Source organism: Megascapheus bottae, chromosome 17, assembly GCF_031878675.1.
Source record: "Megascapheus bottae isolate mThoBot1 chromosome 17, mThoBot2.hap1, whole genome shotgun sequence".
Classification (NCBI taxonomy): Eukaryota; Metazoa; Chordata; class Mammalia; order Rodentia; family Geomyidae; genus Megascapheus; species Megascapheus bottae.
Genome location: NC_143525.1, coordinates 36,248,629 through 36,270,738, shown reverse-complemented (window position 1 = coordinate 36,270,738; position 22,110 = coordinate 36,248,629). Strand labels below are relative to the sequence as shown.

Sequence of the window (22,110 nt, the reverse complement as noted above, 5' to 3'; positions counted from 1 at the left end):
GAGGCTGCTTCACTCTTCAAGACTAAGGCTGCTAGTACGACGGGAGGGATTTAGCACAGTGTGCTACTTCACGTATGAGATGGGCGGCTTTTTAAAAGTGGGGGGGGAGCTTGAACTCAGGGCCTGAGTGCTGTTCTTAAGTTTTTTTATTCAAGGGGGGGTGCTCTACCACTTGAACCACAGCCTTATTTCCAGCTTTTTGCTGAGTAATTGGGAATAAGAATCTTATGGACTTCTTTCGTCTAGGCTTGGCTGACTTCGAGCCTTGATCCTCAGATCTCAGCCTCTTAAGTAGCTAGGATTACAGCCATAAGCCACCGGCGCCAGACTTGTGATAATTACAACACTTATTATTGCTAGGGAAGCTCTCTATATTCCCAATTTCCAGGAAGATCATGTTATTATGGTCATTTTTACAGAGGAAGAAACTAAAGCTGCATGGAAAGATGGAAGGACCTTGAATTCAGAAGCTCTGGGTCCTAATTTTAATCCTCCTACTTGTCAGCTTTTCAGTTGGAAAGACCTTTGCCTTACCACCTTCTCATGTAAAAATGGTTTCCTTTTTCTTCTTCTTTTCCTGAGTGACTTATCTAAGATCTCATAGATGGGAGGAGTTTCAAAGCTAAGTCTGGGCCCCCAGGGACCTGTCTTCTTCCACAGCCCAGCTGCCTCAATGCCCTGGGCCAAAGCTTCATTAGCCTGAAGAACCCAGGAGCTGGTTTGGCCATGACATTCAAACTCCAGACACACAGCTGTCAGCACCAAACTTTCCTAATTACTCCCAGACACTGACCCTTGACTCAGCTGCTGGTGTTGTCCCAGTTTACTGATTCCTGTCCCCCACAAATTATTTTTCATGATCGCACTTAAAGTCATCTCAGAATCTCAGGCTTTGGAGTCTTGGCCACAGATAGCCTGTGGTCTTTTGTGGCTAGAATCAAGAGACTGCTTTAGCAAGGCATTAAGTGGCAAGGAGAGATAACCCATTAACTTAAGTCCCCAAAGACATTCTGATAAGGGTCATTCCTGCAATGGTGCAGAAGAGCCAGGTAGTCTCAGAGCCTCTTCAGGCTAGAAGCCAAATCTATCCCTTCCCTCCAACCTTTTTCAAGCAGGAAACATTGTCATGAATGGGGGTTATTGGACGATAAGATGGGAGGAATGGAGAAGGAACAGTAGAAAGAAAATGAAACCGTTTCCATTAATGTGGTCATAAGCACAGGAGCCCATTGTGAGCTAGGACTGGGGCTGTGATCAAGGTTAAATGAGGCAGTATGGGATAATTGATGACAAGGACCAGCAAGCTAGTGTCTCTGGCTCCTGCCTGTAATCCTAGCTACTTTGGAGACTGAGATCTGTGAATCACAGTTTTTGGGTTGATGATGGTAGTGGTGGTGGGTAAACAGTTGGAGGGCTTGAACTCAGGGCCTGAGTGCTATCCCTGAGCCTCTTTGTGCTCAAGGCTACCAGTTGAGCTACAGCACCATTTTCAGTTTTTGAGTGGTTAATTGGTGATCAGACTCTCTTGGAGACTTTTCTGCCCAGCATGGCTTCAAACCATGATCCTCAGATCTCAGCCTCTTGAGTAGAAAGGATTACAATAGACCGAGCCACCAGTACCTGTCTTCTGTGAGACTCCAGTTAACCACCAAAACTCTAGAAGGAGATATGTGGTTCAGTGGCAGAATGTTAGTCATGAATGAAAAAACTAAGGGACAGAACCCAGTCCCTGAGTTCAAGCCCCAATACTGGGGAGAGTGGGCGTGCGTGCGTGTGTGTGTGTGTGTGTGCGCGCGCGCGCACACACACACACACACACACACACACTAAACTGCAGACATTGATAAGGATTTAGAAGGTAGATTCCACCTCTATCTTGCTATGGGAACTTGGGCAGGATATTTCTTTGAATATTTTCATAGAATCAAAATGGAAAAAAATGTTTGAGGTGTTATTTTTAGTCCTCCAAAGGACAGCTTATTAAAGTCATCCCTGAACTTGAAGACCAAACTCTCAAGTTATAAAATCTTGGAATTTTTTTCTCTCCTGATTTTCCACTTTTTCATATTAGCTGGATATTTGGATGTTTACGTTAAGGGCTAAGGGCTAAGGGCATCCTGCAACTTGTTGTGGGGGCGGGTGTTTGTTTGGGGATCCATTGGGACAGAATGGCTGCTAGAGACCTCACCTTTCAAGTAGCCACAAGAAAGAGTTCATAGTCTGCAGTAAGGGAATGAAATGGCTTTGTTATACTGTGTGAACTGGTTCCTTCATGGAAAGTTTTTTTTTCTTCCACCCCCAAGGGCTATTACCTTCTGATTTTTTGTTTGATTGTTTTGCTATTAAAAATATGCTTTTTAAGCTGGACATTGGTGATTCACACCTGTAATCCTGGCTGCTCAGGAGGTGATTCAATGCCAGACCAGCAGAAAAGATCATGAAACTCTTACCTGTAAATTAACCAACAAGAAGCCAGACATGGAGTGGTGGCTGAAATAGGAGAACTTCAGCCTTGAGCTCCAAAGGTAAAGGAGAATAAGAATCCTGAGTTCAAGTGCCCCCCCCCCCAGTACCAGATAAAGGAAAACTCACATACTTTTTTTTTTTTTGGTAGTCCTGGGGCTTGAGCTCAGGGCCTGAGCACTCTCTTTGGGCTTTAGAGCTCTACCACTTGAGCCACAGCACTACTTGTGGCTTTTTCTATGTATGTGGTACCAAGGAATCGAACCTGGGTCTTCGTGCATACTAGGCAAGCACTTTACCACTAGGCCAAACTCCCGGCCCCCTCACATATTTTTTAAATGCAAATAAAACATGAGTTACAAAATACTTAATATAGAAAAGTTTATACTCTCATTCTTGTCTCACATGACCATATGTTTTGGATTGGAAGGAATATAACTAAGATTTACTGTTCCTTTTATTCTGTGAATTGTTTTGCTTTGAGACAAGGTCTTACTGTGTGATTCAGACTGTCCTGGAACTCAATACTGTAGCTCGGGCTGTCCTAGACTTCTTGATCCTCCTACTTTAACATCCTTCTCAAGTGCTAGGATTATAGGCATATAATACTATGCCTGGCTACTCAGTGACTTATTATTTTTCCAGTGCTTAGATGGAACCAGAACTTTACATAAAGTGGCGTAAGCATCTTATGCTGAGCATTCCCAATCCTATTTAATGACTTTCCTTGAGTGTGGATGCATGCGTGCGCATGTACATGCCTGTGTGTGCCAGCCCTGGGGCTTGCACTCAGGGCCTGGGCACTGCCCATGGGCTTTCTCTAGGTTAGAATTCTACCACTTGAGCCACAGCACCACTTCCAGCTTTTTCTACCACTTGAAACACAGTTCTGATTCCAGCTTTTTGGTAATTAATTGAAAATAAGGTCTCATGGACTTTTCTGCCTGGGCAGGCTTTCAACTTGATCCTTAGATCTCAGACTCCTGGTAGCCAGGATTAGAGATATGAGCCACTAGTATCTGGCTTTCAATGACTTTTTTATACTGAGTAAGTCCTGGTTTCTTTCCATGATACTGTATCAATACACCTCTATGTCCTATCTCCTATAAGGGAGTGGAGTATAAGTCTTTGTGTTTTTTATACATTCTTTTATTTCTCTGGTTCCTTCCTATATCATGCCCCAGTGTTTGCAAAAAGAGTGATCTGGTTCTGGTCCAGCTGGATATTGTCATGAGATTTCTTGTGTCTCTATCCTAATGTGGATTAATTCCTGACAAGCAGAAAGCTTATTGCCATATAAGTTTCATTTCTTGTTGCAGGCCAAGGGCCATCCCGCCTGAAGCAAGGCAAGAGGTGACTCAGTCCTTTGAAGAAGGGCCATTTCTATTCCTTGACCTTCCCCTACACACTCACAAATCCAGAATAACACAGAAGGGAGTCAAAAGCACTGGGGGCCTCCTTCCATGTAGAGCACCCTGCAGTTTAGTTCACACATGCTGGCCTCTTCCACAGCTGTCTGCAAAATAAAAAGCAAAGTAAAAGAGAAGATGTGGGGGAGAGTCAGGGTCAGTAAAGCCCAAAGTCCTGGCCAGCTGGAGTTGATGATCCTTCCAAGCCAGAGAGAGAGGGCAGAGACAGATTACTTCAGAGGGAAGGAAAGATAGACTTCAGCCCTGCAAACAGCTGGCTAAGGGAGAGAAGATGAATGGTAGGGACTCAACTATTTTATCTCCCCCCCCCCCCCCGCCACAAGCTTCCTTATGTCTAGAATGATGCCATCCCTGAACAGAGGAGCCTGCCTACCTTTCAGAGGAAAACATCATTATTGGAGAAAATCCTGACTCCTAAGTTTAAAATATAAAGAAAATGATGGAGTTCTAGTTCAAATAGAGTTAAGAGCTTCACATGAAATAATTTACATGAAGCATTGGGTATCTCGCACAGGAGACTGAATCTGTATCTGGCTCTGGATCTTGACAGACGCTCTGAACCATTAGCTGTGTACTCGGTGTTGCTGGGCATGTTCACTGGCTGATGGGGGCTTAGTAGTAACTACCATTTACTGAGTGCTTATTAGGATTGTGTATATGTTCTTTGATACAGGTACTGAGAGCTTTGCATGTGTGTGTGTGTGTGTGTGTGTGTGTGTGTGTGTGTGTGTGTGTCTTGCAGGGATTGACCCCAAGACCTCATGCATGCTGAACACTCTCCCATTAAGCTACACAGCAAACCTCTTTATACACCTTTTGGTGTAGGTGTGGGTGTATGTGGTACTGGGACTTGAACTTGGGGTCCAGGAGTTGTCCTGTCTTTTTTTTTTTTTTTTTTATTTTGCCAGTCCTGGGGCTTGAGCTCAGGGCCTGAGCTCTGTCCTTGGAATTTCTCAAGGCTAGAGCTCTACCACTTGAGCCTCAGCACCACTTCCGGCTTTTTTCTATGTATGTGGTACCGAGGAATCAAACCTGGGTCTTCAAGCATGCTAGGCAAGCACTTTAACCACTAGGCCAAACTCCCGGCCCTGTCCTCTGTCTTTTTCACTCAAGGCTGACACTCTACCACTGGAGCCACACTTCCACTTCTGGCTTTTTGCTGGCTAATTGCAAATAAGATTCTCATGGCTTTTGCTGCCTGGGCTGACTTTGAAATGTAATCCTGGGAGTTCAGTCTCCCAGGATTATGCACCCAACTGCTGCATAATTTTTTTTTTCTGCTCATGGGACTTGAACTTAGGGCCTGGCCACTATCCCTGAACTTTTTCACTCAAAGCTAGCTCTCTACCCTTTTGAGTCACCATGCCACTTCTGATTTTCTGGTGGTTCATCAGGGATTCCAGTTGCACAGACTTTCCTGCTCTGGCTGACTTTAAATGCAATCTTTAGATCTCAGCTTCCTGAGTAGCTAAGATTATAGCTGTGAGCCACCAGCACCTGACTGCAGACATTCTTAAAAAACATCAGCAGCTCCAGGCGTGGTGGCTCACGCCTGTAATCCTGGTTACTCAGGAGGCTGAGATCTGAAGATGGAGGTTGAAAGCCAGCCTGTACACTTTAGTCCATGAGACTTTTATCTCCAGTTAACCACCAGAAAATTGGAAGTGGTGCTGTGGTTCAAAGGGTAGGGTGGTAGCCTTGAGCTGAAGACCTCAGGGACAACGCCCAGGCCCAGAGTTCAAGTCCCACAATGCACAAAAAACAAACAACAACAACAACAGAAAACACAACAACAACAACAAACATCAGCAGCAGAGCATGAGAATTCTCTTCTCCATGGGTGAAATGAGGAAATAAGCAGAATCTAAAGTTCTAGAGAAGCCCCAGGACTGGAAAATAAATAAATACATAGTAAAGTTAGAGAACAATGATCATGTCAGTCTTTGAATCTAACAGAACTTAATACTAATATTTATGTCTTCACCATTGTGGCTTATCACCCATCTCCCTCTTACTGACTTCTTACTTGGTCTTTTTTTTTTTTTAAGAGCAAGTACTGGGGATTGAACCCAGGGCTCCAGGTATGCTAGGCACATGTTCTACCACTGAGCTACACTCCAAACTCCCCTTAATGGGTCTTGAGAGGAAGAGAGGATAGTTTCTCTCAGGGCCAGATGGACTCTTCTAGATATAAAATTCTCAGATATGTGTACAAACCTCTTCCCCAATTCTTTCCTGAGAAAACTGGATCGTGACATCACAGGGTAGAGGCTGTTTTTCTAAAAAGAACCCGGGCCACATTTATAAGAATGACACTCAGACAGCGTGACTGAAAAGGACCACAGCCAAGTGACCATAGCATACGCCCAGCAGTGCTGAGAACACAGCAAGTCCCTCAGCACCTGGGGCTGACTCATGGTTGTTGTCAGGACCCAATGCCAGAGGCAAGGATTCTGTCTCCTTCCCTTCATTTCTCAGGGCTATCCTGTGTAATCATACTGGGGATAACTTTTCTGCCTTGCCAGTACTCTTAAGAGCCTGATGTTGTTGTATAGCCTGGGTTACTCCTATTCATTTACCAGGCTCAAAGGATGCCATGCAGGATGCCCAGTGCTTCTTATGAATAATTTTACTTAGGGATAGGGAGTGTGGCCTAGTGATAGAGTGCTTGCCTAGCATACACAAAGCCCTGGGTTTGATTCCTGGGTACCACATACACAGAAAAAGCAGGAAGTGGTGCTGTGGCTCAAGTGGTAGAGTGCCAGCCTTGAGAAAGCCCAAGGACAGTGCCCAGACCCTGAGCTCAAACCCCAGGACTGGCAAAAAAAACTCCCAAAAACAACAACAACAACAAAAACAATAATTGGAAGCTAGCTCAGGCAGGAAAGTCCATGAGATGCTTATCTCCAATTGACCACCAAAAAACTAGAAGTGGAGCTGTGGCTCAGGTAGTAGAATGCTAACTAACCTTGAGCAAAAAATCTCAGGTACAGTGCCCACCCCTGAGTTCAAGTTCTAGAACTGGCATACACACACACAGAGACACACACACACACACACACACAGACACACACACACACGCACACACACACATAAAAAATAAATGATAACTGTTCTTGATCATAACAAAGCTACAACATGCTAAGCAAATATGACAGTCAGTAATAGCTCATGAGGTTTTTTTTCGATAATGGGGTTGGGCGCTGTCCCTGAGCTGTTCAGCTCAGGGCTACCACCCTACCCCTTGAGCCTCAGCCCCACTTCCCATTTTCTAGTGATTAATTGGAGATAAGAGTCTCTCACACTCTTTAGTGCCCAAGATGGCTTTGAACCTTGATCTTCAGATCTCAGCCACCTGAAAAGCTAGAATTACAGGCGTGAGCTATTGCGCCTGGCTTAGCTCATGAGTATTTAACATGTGGTATCTGTAGTATGAGCTTAAGTAATTTTATAAAAGGCAATATTTTCCTCCTTTGTAAAATAGGATATCTCTAAATTATTAGAGATAAAGCATATAAAACAGAACTTGGTCCGTAGTCAATGTACATTATTATTATTATTAAGGCCTTTGTACTTAAGAGTTACATAGATTCAAATTTACAGCAACATCTAGTGATTATGTAAATGTTAAAAGCAATTTGCTAAAAATGTACAAAAAAGGGTAACTTTTGTTGTTTTGTTTTGAAATGAAGTCTTGTTATGTGTCCCAGGCTTATCTAAAACTCACAATTCTTTAAAAAAATAATAAATAAAAAACAATTCTTGTGCCTCTGTCTTCTAAGTGTTGGGATTATAAACTAGCACCACCACACCCAACTTTTGATTTGTTTTTGTTCCTTTATATGCAGTATCATGGATATGATGGGTTGATTAGGTATTGTGAGGAGAGTACTCATTGAAATTGTAAACTTCTGTCCTCTGTCCCATTCCTAACCACAGTCAGATTCAAAGCACAAAATATTAGAAGCATGGGGGCATGACTGATAAGCCAGGAAAGAGAAAAGGGAGAGTCATAGAACCAAGAGGAACTCCCCTTTCCTTCCTGGCCAGTATTTGTTTGTCTTCCACACAGGCTGTTCCCTGCTGATATGGGGGTCTGTGCAGTGTCCAGCTTTGATTGGCATCTGTACTATACAGGAAGAAAGGAGCCCCTCAAAACTTTCAGGAGCTGTTTTCCTTGGGACTTGAGACCCAAATACATTCTCTTTCTGGCGCCACTGGTGAGAACAGAGAGCCATGGAGCGAATCCAGAATCATGATGTCAGAGGTAGAAGACCTCAGAAAAGGGAGGAGGGAATTGTGGACGGGTTCTGAGCATAGAGTCAGAATGACAGAGCACATATCCTGGTGATACCATTTACTAGCTGTATGGCCTGGGGAAACATCTAGAATCTTATAAAGCACAACTTCCCTTAGCTATAAAATAAGGATAAGAATATTATTTTTTTTTAGGGATGACACAGATCAAGATGCATTGTATTCCTATACTGCTTTGTTAAATGATATCTCCCTTATACAATTACTTAAAGATAAGTTTAAAAATCTCTATTATTATTATTATTATTATTGTGTGTTGCATGTGCGTGTGCGCACGCAACACTGGTAATAAGGCTTGAACTTAGGACCTGCATACTGTCCCTTAGCTTGTTCCCTCAAGGCTGGCATTTTAGCACTTTAGCTTCCTGTGTAGCTAGGATTACAGGTGTGAGCCACCAGTGCCTGATCACATCTAGCTTTTTGTAGTTAATTGGAAATAAGAATCTTACAGACTTTCCTACCCAAGATAGTTTAGAACCACAATCCTCCATTCTCATTAGGATTATAGACATGAGCCACTGGCACCTGGCTAAGAATATTTTAGACTTCATATAAAATGAGATGTTTTCAGTAAAGCACATAGCTCACATAGTGATCCCTCAGTAAACACAAACTGCTATTACATCTTCTAGTTCTACCATTTCACTTTTAGAGTTGTGGATCCAATGGTCAGAAAGGAAGCACAGATCATTAGCTATTCAGCCGACCAAGACTACTTTCCAGGCAGGGCTGTGCCAAAGGCGTGTCCTGAGAGATCAAGGCCCTCCATTAACTGTGATGAACTCAGAGCAAGGCCCTCCATTAACTGTGATGAACTCAGAGTGAGAACCGGGTAGCACCGCCCTCGCTGTGGGGTTGGGAGCTTTTAAGAATATACACAGATTAAGGCATGAATCCTACCCATGTAATCCCCAAAAGAGAATGTCCCTTCGGGCTGGAATTATTTATTTTGTAATTAACAAAAGCTAAGGAAGCCCTGTCTGATATTTTGGCTTGATAGCTCAGAGTTTGAACTTCCAGCAGTGGTAGACAAGGGTTTATTGTGGGCCTGTTCTTACTTGCTGAATTGAATGTATTATTATGATCCCCAAGCAACTAAGGGTCAGGAACTAAGTACCTAAGGGAAAAAGCAGGTTTTCTGAAATCAGAGGACAGAGTGTTCAGTAGTGAAGAGGCTTAGAAAATTGAACTATGTTTTCAGGCTCCATAAGGTCCAGACCTTGGAGTTGCATTGGCCTCTCAGTGTACAGGGAGGGGTCTGGCATTAGAACTGGCCCCAAGTCCTGGGCAGCAGCCCCAGTTTCTGATGAGGTTGTGCCTTGCTTTGTTTTCTTGTTTATTTCCTCATGGCAGAATGGCCTTTCCTGGCTTCTGGGTGGGAAGTGGGGGAGGGAAGGATTGCCTTGCACCCATTTTCACAGCTGTGTTTATCCTTCCCGGTCAGGGACCAGCCAGGGGGCCAAATCTTGTCCCCTCTAAGACTTGCTATTTGATATCCTTGTAGGCTCTCCAAGGGAGGGGTAGAATGAACTAAGAGGGTTACCATCCAAGGCCAACTCAGGTTTAGGCGGGAGGAAAAACTAGTATAGAAAGCCCTTGGGATTGGAGGTATGGCTCTGTTGGTAGAGCGCCAGCCAATGAACGAAACCAGCAGGTACTGAGTTAGAGTCAAGTTTGAATTCTGGGGAACATTATCTCTCCTTCCCTTCCCACCAGTGGTCTGAGGACCAACAAAACAAATATATGTCTATATCTATATAGATATAGATATAGAACTCTACCAACTCCTCAAACAAAACACATGACTGGGGTGAACAAAATCTTTCTTTGTGCTGACAGTGTGAGTGCTTTGAGCAGGAAGTCACTCCTCAAACTTCATCGGGGCCAGTGGTCCAAGATACAGCATGTAAAAGCCAAAACGATTATACTAAAGTATAAGCAAATTAAAGAGGATTTAAGAAAATAGTCACAAGTAAATAATGCTCTTCTCCAGGGAGCAAGTTGGTCTGGTATTAATCAGCATACATGTGTTGCCAGACTCTCAGCCAAGCTGAGGAGACTAGCTGCCAAAGCAAATCAGGCATTAAGTTTCAGAAATTAAACACATAATTTCACTTTTCCGCAATAGGGGATTTTCAGAAAAAGAACCATTCCGATTAGACCTAGACTCTAGCACACCCTGTCCAGTTCCTTCCAGTCTGAGAGGCCTCCCATTTGAGCATCTCCAAGATGGAGCAAGGAGAAGCCAAGAGGGACACAGCTGTTGCTGCCTATGGGGTGGGGTGGGGTGGGAACAGTGGAACTGGAACGATGGTACTGTGCTTCCAAGGTCCTACTGCAAACTGCTTGCCAATAGTTTTTCTATGAATTTATAAGACAAAGACCTGAAGGGTTGTGAGGCAGGGCGGGGAGGGCGAGGAAGAGGATGCCAAATACAGGCTGACTGTGAGTGTGGAGAAAGAGTCTGATCTCAGGAAAAGCCTCCCCCAGTAGGATGAGGAGATACAATATGACAACAAACAAACAAACAAAACCAACTTATTCCCAAGAATCCCACACTTACTAATGATGTAGAAAGTTATTTTTACAATCCTCCAGGGAATCAGGTTCCTAAACTGCATTTAGTCCTATGCCAATTATTGTTGTGGATAGAAAAGAAGTAGAACTGGTGTTGAACCCCCCCGCCCCCGGGGTGGGAGGGGGAGGGGCAGAAGGTCCAGAGTGTGCCAGGGAAGTTTAATGAGGGAGTAGGACTTGAGTTGGGCTATTTGACTCAACCTCAACTTCAGCATAAATCTCTTTGTGTGTGTGTGTGTGTGTGTGTGTGTGTGTGTGTGTACATGTGTGTGCGCGTGTGTGCTGGTACTGTAAAAAAGACTGAAAAAAAAAAAAGACTAGGTTGTTCAAAGGAGTTATACCACTGAAATTCCCCCCTGTCTGTATTATACTTTAGTTAACACATTTGTATGTATGTGCATTCATATGACCCTTCATATGTTTACATATATATTTATATATTAAAGTTAATTTCCACACATGAGAGAAAACATGCATCCTTTGTCTCCCTGGGCTTGACTTACTTCACTTAAAATAAGTTTTTCCAGAGGCTAGGAGTTTGGCCCAGTGGTAAGAGTGCTTGCCTAGCATGCACAAAGACCCCAGTTTGATTCCTCAGTATAACATACATACAAAAAGCCAGAAGTGGTACTGTAGCTCAAGTGGTAGAGCGCTATCTTAAGAAAGACCAAGGACAGTGCTCAGGCCCTGAGTTTAAGCTGCAGGACTGGCAAAATAATAATAATAATAATAATAATAATAATAATAATAATAATAATGACAATATTTTCCAGGTCCATCCATTACCCTGCAAATGGCATAATATATCAGTACCAGTAAAGGGACTTGTGCTCAGGATCTGGGCACTGTACCTTCATTTTTTCACCAAGGCTGGCAGTCTATCACTTGAACCTCCATTCCATTCCTAATTTTTTCCTGGTTAATTGGAGATATCTTTCTCAAGGACGTTCCTGCCCAGGCTGGCTGGCTTTGAACCTTGATTCTCAGATCTCAGTTTCCTGAGTGATAGAATTAGAAACATGGTAAATCTTCTTGTAGATCACCCTTATTTTTATCTGGTACTTTCTCATAATTAAATTCACCATATGCCTTTTTGTCAAGGATATACAGAAATGGTTTTAAGCCCTTCGCATTACAGCATATTGCATGCTACCTACTAAGAATATCTTTCATTGCTAATGATGGCTCTCACTTGCGAAATTCCCTTCACTCTCATAACTATATTAAGTATCTTGTAGGAAGAGATTCTGATACAAGTTACTTTTTCTTCTTCTTTGTATGACTGGGAGAACTATGGACAGAAATGGGGTAAGTAGGAGTAAATAAAGAACCCATACATCAGTGTTTGGGGGCACTGGTAATTGTAAAGCATCAAAACGAGGGCTTGGGGCCGAGAGTTTGGCCTAGTGGTTGAGTGCTTGCCTAGCATGTATGAAGACCCGGGTTCGATTCCTCCGTACCACATCCATAGAATTAAAAAGCCGGAAGTGGTGCTGAGGCTCTAGCCTTGAGGGAAAAAAACCCAAGGACAGTGCTCAGGCCCTGAGTTCAAGCCCCAGGACCAGCAAAACAAAAACAAACCATCGAGGGCTTCTGTGGCATGGAGAGAGTGCACAGCTGGACCTTCAGGAAGTTATCTGTGATGCCCAGGATTGGTGGCTCAGACCACCCATGTCAGGAAGCTGAGATCTGAAGATCAAAGTGTCAAGCCAGCCCAAGTAGGAAAGCCCGGGAGCCTCTCATCCCAGTTACCCACAAAAAAGAAAAAAAGCAAAAAAGCCGGAAATGGGAACGAGGCTGAAATGGTAGCGCATTAGCCTTGAGCAAGAGAAGCTCAGGGACAGCAACCTGGTGTTGAGGTCAAGCCCCAGCCCCAGCACACACACACACACACACACACACACACACACACACACACACACACACACACACACAGGACGCAGGTGCTCCAGGGAGGTTTTTTTTTCTTTTTTTTGAATTTTAATTTTATGATGTTTATGATTTTTAATTACAGCCCTTCCTCTCCCGACAGCGCCATCTAGGAAACCACTCGGCTTGGGCAGCACCACGTAAGGTCATCAGAGTCAGGGTGATGGGCGCCAAGTTACAGAAGTGCGAAGAAGGAAGCCCAGGTGGTCCACTGGGTCAGTGCGCACGCGCCCAAGGGGGCGCGAGGCGGGGCCACGGCGCGGAGGGGGGCGGGCCACGGCGCGCAGGGGGGCGGGGCCACGGCGCGCATGCGTCCTAACGGCCGGTCCCTGCGGCTCGGGATGGAGGGTGAGTGGGTAAACAAGCCCCGGCCGGGCGGTGGGGCCGGGCCTCGACACACCGCCGCTAGGGTCTGAGCGAGGGACAGGCGAAGGGATCCAGAAATTGGGAGGAAGCTGAGGGACACGTTGCAGGCCTCGTCCGGGGTAGTGGCGGCGGCGGCGGGGCGTCCCTTCCTCCTCTCTCCGGAGGTCTGTGGAGGATACGGGGCGACGCGGCGAGGTGGAGCGCTCGGCGGCGGGGGACCGCGTCGGAGGCCCCCAGGGCTGCGCGTCCCGGAGGAGGAGCGGCGGGGGCGGGCCCGGGATCCGGAACCCCGCAGGAGGGCGGTCTGGGCCGGTGGGAGGGAGCGCCGGTGGGCGGTGGCACCTGAGGATTGCTGGGGACCTTGGGCTGTGTGACCCTGAGGGCCGGAGGAGGCTGGACTTGTGATGGCTCTGGGGGAGATGTGGAAGAAGCGTCGGCAGGAAAGGGGGGGGGAGCCGGCACTCTGAGGAGGGGCCCGGGGCCCCGGAGGCGCCGCACGCCGGTGCTCGGGGACTGCCTCCCCACCGGTACCTCCCCGCGCGCCGGGCTGGCCGGGGATGGGCCTCACCCTGCTCCCTTCCCGGAGCAGGAGGAATCCTTACCCTTCGTCCTCGCCCGGGAGCCAGCTCCAATCCCTCCCCGCCCCTCAAACTCTCCGGAGCGGCAGATGACACCAGGGAAAGTGCCTAAAAGCCAGAGGCCAGGCGTTGTCTTTGGGACATGCCTGTCCGGAAGTAAATGTGCTACAAACTTTTATTTCGGTTAAAAAGCAAAAAAACACCCAAAAAACAACTAGCTGTGAAAAAAAAAAACCAAGTAAGAGCCAGAAGTTCAGAGTCAAAGCCCCAGTACTGGCATAAAACAAAAAACAAAACAAAAAAAAGTGACCCCGGGGGAAATTGAGGGGAATATTGAGGGTGGATTTTTGTTGTTGTTGTTGTCGGTCTTGAGATTTGAGCTCTGGGCATAGACACTGTCCCTAAGCTCTTTTTGCTCAAGGCTAGCACTCAGCCACTTTGAGCCACAGCACCACCTCCAGTTTTTGAGTGGTTAATAAGTGATTTTTTTTTTTTCCTGATCTGGCTTCCTACTGCAATCCTCAGATCTCAGCCTTTTGAGAAGCTAGGGTTACAGCTGTGAGCCACTTGCCCCTGGCACTTAGGGTAAACTTTTGATTGTGAAGGATGCAGGGTTGGAAATGGTAGTTTAAGTATGGCTGGCTAAGGGAAAGACAGGAAGAACTTGCATCTGCATGCAGGAAGATGGCATTCAAAGGTTTCTTTCTGTAGGACTATTACCACTGTGCCTCTGAATAGAACATTTCCTCCATCCACTGATTTTAAGATAAGGGAACAGTATTTGAATAACTTTTCAAACTTGAAAAGATACTATTAGAAGTTATTTTGAAAACTGGTCTTTTTCAAGCTTGGAATCTGGTTGTGGCATTTATTTTAAAAAAAAGACTGACTTACATAAGAGTGTATTAGGAGATGCTGAAACATACAAACATAAGGATCACCTATAAAAATGCAGAAATATTAATAATCACAATTATAGTTGATGTATATGTCACAATGAAAATCAACTGTCCAGCAGCACAGATATTGGTCTGTTTTATTCCCGGATGAACACTGTCCAGTGAATGCTTAGTATACATTTGTAGAATAAATAATGACAGAATTTATGGAAGTAGAAGTCAGTAGATCAGGCTCTTAATTCTGCTGCTCATAGGCAGTGTACCTTTAGGTCAGTGATGGAACTTGATCTGGAAGCACAGCTTTAAATTTCTGGAGTGAAAATGAGCTATTCATTTTTTACTTTTCCTGATCCTAGAGCTGCTTTTGTTCCAAGCTAGCATTCTGTCACTTGAGCCATAGCTCCACTTCTAGCTTTTTTGGTAGTTTATTGAAGATAAAAGTCAGACAGACTTTCCTGCCAAGCCTGATTTTGAACTTAAACCTATAAACCTTTTCATAAAATGATTTATGGGTTGGGGATATAGCTTAGGGTTTGTTTGGCATCCACTCAGCACCACACACACACACACACACACACACACACACACACTCACATAAAAATGATTTAAGGTATTCATTTCATCTACTTCAGTTTTGGAATTTGAAAACTGGCTTTCTTAGTCTTGTTTTGTTTTTTCTAGTCCTGGGCTTTTTAGCTCAGAGCCTGAGCACTGTCCTTGGGCTTTCTCAAGGCTAGAGCTCTACCACTTGAGCCACTGCACCACTTCCAGCTTTTCTATGTATGTGGTACCAAGGAATTGAACCTGGATCTTCATGCATACTAGGCAAGCACTCTACCACTAGGTCAAACTCCCGGTCCCTTTCTTAGTCTTTTAGATACTTCTGCCTTGGTTATTTGTTTGGTGCTGGTCCTGGAGCTTGAACTCAGGACCTGTTTTTTTTTTTTTTTTTTTCTGTCAAAGGTGAGTGCTCTACCCTTTTTTTTTTTGTTAGTCCTGAGGCTTGAACTTAGAGCTTGAGCACTGTCCTGGGACTTTCTCAAGGTTAGCACTCTACCATTTGAGCCACAGCAACATTTCCAGCTTTTACGATGTATGTGGTACTGATATGGTACTGAGGAATCAAACCCTGGTCTTTGTGCATGCTAGACAAGCAGTCTACCAGTAGGCCAAACTCGGGGCCCCAGTAGGTTCATTCTTCTTCTTTTCTTTTGCCAATCCTGGGGCAAAACTTAGGGCCTGAGCACTGTCCTTGGACTTTCTCAAGGCTAGAGCTCTACCACTTGAGCCACAATACCACTTGTGTCTTTTTCTATGTATGTGGTACCAAGAAATTAAGAAATTGAACTTGGGTCTTCATGCATGCCAGGCAAGCAGTAGGCCAAATTCCTGGTCCAAAATAGGTTCATTCTTTTTTTTCCTTTTGGTCATGGGGCTTGAACTTTGGGCCTGGGCATTGTCCCTGAGCTCTTCAGCTCAAAGTTACTGCCCTATCCCTGGAGCCACAGTCCCACTTCTCATTTTCTAGTTATTAATTGGAGATAAAAGTCTCAGGTTCTTTAGTGCCTGGGCTGGCTTTGAACCGCCATCCTCAAATCTCAGCCTCCTGAGTAGCTAGGATTACAGGCGTGAGCCACCATGCCCAGCAGTAGGTTTATTCTTCTGGCTTTTCTTTTTTTTTTTTTCTGTGTATGTGGTACCAAGGAATTGAACACAGGTCTTTGTGCATGCTAGGCAAGCATTCTACCACTAGGCCAAACTCCCGGCAGTGGGTTCATTCTTAACATTCACATTCTTGCTTTACTGTGAATTGAAAAGGAAAAATTTAAATCTATTTTGCCATTGGCCTCCAAAATCTCTCTTACACTGCATATTAATAAAATTACTATTAAGGAATAAAATAATGAAGATGTTGAACTTGCTCTTAAATAATAAGCTATTTCTGCAAAGCAATGTCCTTGGGTAGGTAAAAGAGTTCAATAGTTTTGTGTGAACTTGTTTATTCTGATCTGAATTTAAGTTGGAGAAAATTCATATAGTTTCATCCTTTTCTAGAATTTCCATGTGTTTCCAATTTCAGCTAGTGACAAACGACATTCTAGTTTTAGCCTTTCGAGCAAATTGAAGTCCAATATTTCTGGGAAACATTTCTAAGTTTTTATAGATTTTCCTGTAGACATATGCAAATAGGATAGTTTTCCTGGTGATTACTTTTTTTTTTTTTTTTTTGTGAGCTTGAACTCTGGGCCTGGGCCCTGGCCCTGAGCTCTTCATACCTCTAGGCCAGGGTGTTGTCCCTGAGCTCTTCAGCTCAAGGCTATCACCCTACCCCTGAGCCACAGCCCCACTCCCCATTTTCTAGAGATTAATTGTAGGTAAGAGTCTCAAGTTCTTTAGTGCCCAGGCTGGCCTTGAACCACTGTCCTCAGATCTCAGCCTCCTGAGTAGCTAGGATTACAGGCATGAGCCACCTTGCCCTGCATGATTACTCTTTTTAAAAAAATTCTTTTTGTGCCATTGAGACAAGGTAGGGATAACAAAGGGGCGAGAGAATGAATATGGTGGAAGTAGATTATTTTCTGTGAGATCAGACTAATAAACTGTACTAAAATTATTTGGGAAGGTAGGAGTGGCATAGGGGAAAATAATAGATATTTGATTGTATGAATCTCCCCTTGTACAACTAATATATGCTAATAAAATATTTTGTTTTTAGATGAATAAAAAGGTCATAAAACGAATACAGAGCATTTGTATAAGTCCTGCATCAAGTTTCCCCTATTAATGTATTATTAGCATATATGAAACACATGCACAGTTAGTGAACTCACTATTAATCTTTTATTATTTACTCTGAAGTTAATGAGAATTTTAAAATGTGAAGCAGGTGAAATTGCCTCCAGTTTACCTTTTTTTTTTTTTGAGACTGAAAGGAGTCTTTATATGGTAGTCCACCAAACTCAACGATCTTCTTCCACAGTCTTAAGATGGTTGGGTTTGCCTACATCTGGCTTACCTACAGAATTTTTTTTTTCAGGTTGGTCAAGGGACTTGAACTCTGGGCCTGGGCATTGTCCCTGAGCTCTTCAGCTCAATGCTATCACTCTAACCGTGGGCCTGGGCATTATCCCTGAGCTCTTCAGCTCAAGGCTACTGCCCTACCCTCAAGCCTAGCTCCACTTCTCATTTTCTAGAGGTTAATTGGAGATAAGAGTGTCAGGTTCTTTTGTGCCCAGGCTGGCTTTGAACCTTGATCCTCAGATCTCAGTCTCCTCAGATCTCAGTCTCCTGAGTAGCTAGGATTACAGGCATGAGCCACCGCACCTGCTCCTGTGTCTTTTTTGTTCAGCGTTTTGCCCACCCCATGAAGCTATTTACTGTATTGTGTTCTGGATTTATGTAGTAGTACGTACAAAAAAGTGTACTTTAGAGTTTGTCTTCAATATATAAATGAACATAATATTTGGTTCTTGTATAAGTAACTAGAGGAAAATCAAATAGTATATGAAAGTTTTCTTTTCCACTCCCTTCACACAAAATTGATGACCTATTACTCTCTAAGCCTGCTCTAGTGAATGCTGCTTATTGTTTCCTTTTTGTTTAAATGTTACTTTTTTATGATCATAATTGTTGGTTAGGATTCAGTTGTTCTGATGTTTTACAGTTGTACTTCAGGTATTTATTTTCCTCATATCTATCTGTCCCTTAAAGTATGGTATGTTTCATCTTCTTCGTATACTCTGTGGGGGAACTGCAAAATAAACTTTTAGAGACACTGAAGACTCATTAAAAAGAGCCAAATGGAGGCTGAGATCTGAGGATTACAGTTCAGAGTCAGCTCAGGCACTAAAGTCCATGAGACTCTTATCTCCAATTAGCCAGAGAAAACCAGAAAGTGGAGCTGTGGCTCAAAGTGGTAGAACACTAGCCTTGAGCTGAAGAGCTCAGGAACAGCAGTGCCCAGGGTGAGTTCAAGCCCCATGACCGACAACAAAATAAACTCCTCTAAGATATAATTTGGAACTCAGAAGGTAAGTCCTGGCCTCACTACTTCCACCTAGTGGGATTTTTTTTTTTTTTTTGTGGGTCATGGGGCTTGAACTCTTGGCCTGGGTGTTGTCCCTGAGCTCTTCAGCTCAAGGCCTCTGCTCTACCCCTTGAGCCACAGCCCCACTTCTGATTTTCTAGTGGGCATTAAAATCTTTGAAACTTTTATCTCCAATTAATCACAGAAAACTGGAAAGTAGAGCTCTGGCTGAATGTGGTAGAACACTAGCTGTGAGCTGAAGAGCTCAGAGACAGCATTCAGGCAAAGTTCAAGCCCCAGGACTGGTACTTTAAAGAAAAAAAAAAAAAAGCTTAGCTAGGTGCTGGTGGCTCATGTCTGCAATTCTAGCTACTTAGGAGGCTGAGATCTGAGGATTGAGGTTGAAAACCAGCCAGGGAACTAAAATCCATAAGACTCTTATCTCCAATTAACCACCAGAAAACTGGAAGTGGCGCTATGGCTCAAGTGATAAAGTGCTATCCTTGAGTTCAAGAGCTCACGGACAGCATCCAGGCCCAGAGTTCAAGCCTCAGGACTGACAAAAACAGAACAAAACAAAACCCTCAAGAATAGCACCTAGGCCTGGAGAAAAAGAGAGATTTATATAATTTGAAGGAAAGGAATTAAAACCTTCTTTTTTGTTTGTTTGCTTTAATTCAGCGTCTGAAATTGCTAATAAGGTGCTCCACCTTTTGAACTATAACCTTAGCCTTTTTTGCTTCAGTTTTCAGCTAAGTCACAGAGAGTATGGAGCATTTTGAGTGTTTACATGTATTTAATGATTGTTGAGTCTGTTTGCTAAGCCTAGAAATTGGTTCAAAAAGCATTTATTAACAGTGACTGTGAGACTGTGTATGTACATGTAACTAGAAGGATAGAATTTTGTCAAATAAAAGCTTCTCAAATGGCATCAAGTATTTTTGAGTCCCAACTTACATGTAAAAGTCAGAGAAAAGGGATAGGAGCATGGCCTAGTGGTAGAGTGCTTGCCTAGCATGTGTGAAGCCCTGGGTTTGATTCCTGAGTGCCACATACACAGAAAAACCCAGAAGTGGTGCTATGGCTTAAGTGGTAGAGAACTGGAAGAAAGGAGAGGGGGGAGGGAGAGGATCTTAATGTCTTCCTAATTCTGAGAGAACACTTGCTCATGGTGTCCAGGTCAAAACACTCACCAGGCCGGGAGTTTGGCCTAGTGGTAGAGTGCTTGCCTAGCATGCACGAAGACCCAGGTTCGATTCCTCTGAACCAAATACATAGAAAAAAGATGGAAGTGGTGCCTCTGAGGCTCAAGGGGTAGAGTTCTACCCTTAAGAAAGTCCAAGGACAGTGCTCAGACCCTGAGCTCAAGCCCAGGACTGGCAAAAGCAAGCAAGCAAGCAAAAAAAACCCACTGCACCAATTTAATACAATCACTGTCTTTTCTTTTGCAAAGCTCGACACTTATTTTAGCCATGTATCTTGCTCTTCCTTCAAAGAACAGAGACATATTATAAAATTCAACACTTCTACTTGCATTCTACGAGGTGAGTAAATGCATTGCAATACACTCTTTAAGTGTTTGAACCCTGAAAGCAAATCTTTATATACCAAGATAAGTAAATAGCGTTCCATATTCTAAGATATGTTTGTGAGAAAACTGTGTGTGTATGTAGTGCTGGAGATGGAACCCTGGGTCTTGTTTATGTTACGCAGGCACTCTTACCTCTGAACCGCATCCCCAGCCCTCTACATTTTCTTTTTCTTTTTTTTTTTTGCTGGTCCTGGGGCTTAAACTCAGGGCCTAGGCACTGTCTCTGAGTCTCTTTGTGCTCAAAACTAGCGTTCTACCACTTGAGCCACAGCGCCACATCTGCCTTTTTCTAAGTAACTTTTCTTTTTGGCCAGTCCTGGGGCTTGAACTCAGCACCTGAGCACTGTTCTTGGGCTTTCCTCAAGGCTACTACTCTACCACTTGAGCCATAGCACCACTTCTGGCTTTTTCAATGTATGTGGAACCAAGGAATCAAACCCAGATCTTCATGCATGCCAGGCAAGCACTCTATCCCTAGGGCAAACTCCTGGCCCTTTCTGAGTAATTTTTTTGGAGATAAAAGTCTCATGGACTTCCCTTCCCTGGCTTGCTTTGAACCACAGTCTTCAGATCACAGCCTCTTCAGTTGTTAGGATTACAGGTATGAGTCACCACTACTGACTCAGGGCCTGACCACTGTCCTTGGGCTTTCTCAAGGCTAGAGCTCTACCACTTGAGCCACAGCACCACTTCTGGCTTTTTCTATGTATGTGGTACCGACGAATGGAACCTGGGTCTTCATGCATGCTAGGTAAGCACTCTACCTCTAGGCCAAACTCCCGGCCCCTCGGGGTTTTTTTTTTTTTTTTTTTTTTTTGTCAGTCCTGGGCTTGAGCTCAGGGCCTGAGCGCTATCCTTAGACTTTCTCAAGGCTAGAGTTCTACCACTTGAGCCTCAGCACCACTTCTGGCTTTTTCCTATGTATGTGGTACTAGGAATCGAACCCCAGTCTTCATGCATGCTAGGCAAGCACTCTACCACTAGGCCAAACTCCTAGCCCCTCCCTCGTTTTTTTTTGAGACAGCGGCTTGCTATGTAGCCTAGGCTAACCCCAAAGTTATAATTTTTCCACTTCCCAAGTACTGAAATTATAGATGTGTACTACTAAGCCTAGCCATTGATCTGTTTTTATTTAATTTTTTAAAAATATATTTGGGTTCTTAAGATTTTTTTTTTGCCTGTCCTGGAGCATGAATTCAGGTTATTGTCCTTGGATTTTTCTCAAGGATAGTGCTCTACCATTTGAGCCACAGTAACACTTCTGGCTTTTCCTGTGTATGTAGTACCAAGGAATTGGACCCAGAGCTTTGTGCATGCTAGGCAAGCACTCTATCACTAGGTCACACTCCCAGCCAAGATGGGTGTTTTTATGAATAAATTCAGTAAAAATGAAAGGATTGCTTGATGCTGTAATCCTAGATACTCAGGAGGCTGAGATAAGAAGATTGGAGTTTGAAGCCAGCCTAGGCAAGAAAGTACATGAGACTCATATCTCTAACAGCCAGAAAGCCAGAAGTAGAGCTATGGCTCAAGTGGTAGAGTACTAGCCTTGAGTAAAAGAAGCTCAGGGACAATACCCAGGCCCTGAGTTTAAAGTCCTAGGATGGATACATATGCGTACACACACACACACACACACACACACACACACAAGAATGAAAGGATAATTGCCATGTTTGTTTGAATTTAAGGAATGCTTACTTCCCAGGTAATGAAATTCTGTGTCTCATCTCTGTTCTTAGAGTACAGCAAAATGGATATACCAAATCCCCCAACATCGAAATGCATCACTTACTGGAAAAGAAAAGTGAAATCTGAATATATGAGACTCCGACAGCTCAAACGACTTCAGGCTAATATGGGTGCAAAGGTAAAAATTGGTCCCAAGCTGGGTGTTGATGGCTCACACCCAAGGATTGAGGTTCAGAAGCAG

At 44.0% G+C, this 22,110-nt stretch overlaps 1 protein-coding gene across 1 annotated transcript in view; it reads left to right on the top strand.

The window, feature by feature from the left end:
* The first annotated feature begins 13,015 nt into the window (after positions 1–13,015).
* The window catches only part of Ezh1 (enhancer of zeste 1 polycomb repressive complex 2 subunit), a 40,759-nt gene continuing 31,664 nt past the window's right edge, over positions 13,016–22,110 (top strand). Inside the window, exons 1-3 of the mRNA XM_090350928.1 lie at positions 13,016–13,064; positions 20,040–20,130; positions 21,920–22,047. Of these exons, the coding sequence (XP_090207054.1) occupies positions 21,931–22,047 (117 nt within the window). The 5' untranslated portion in view covers positions 13,016–13,064; positions 20,040–20,130; positions 21,920–21,930. The remainder of the gene's footprint in view (positions 13,065–20,039; positions 20,131–21,919; positions 22,048–22,110) is intronic.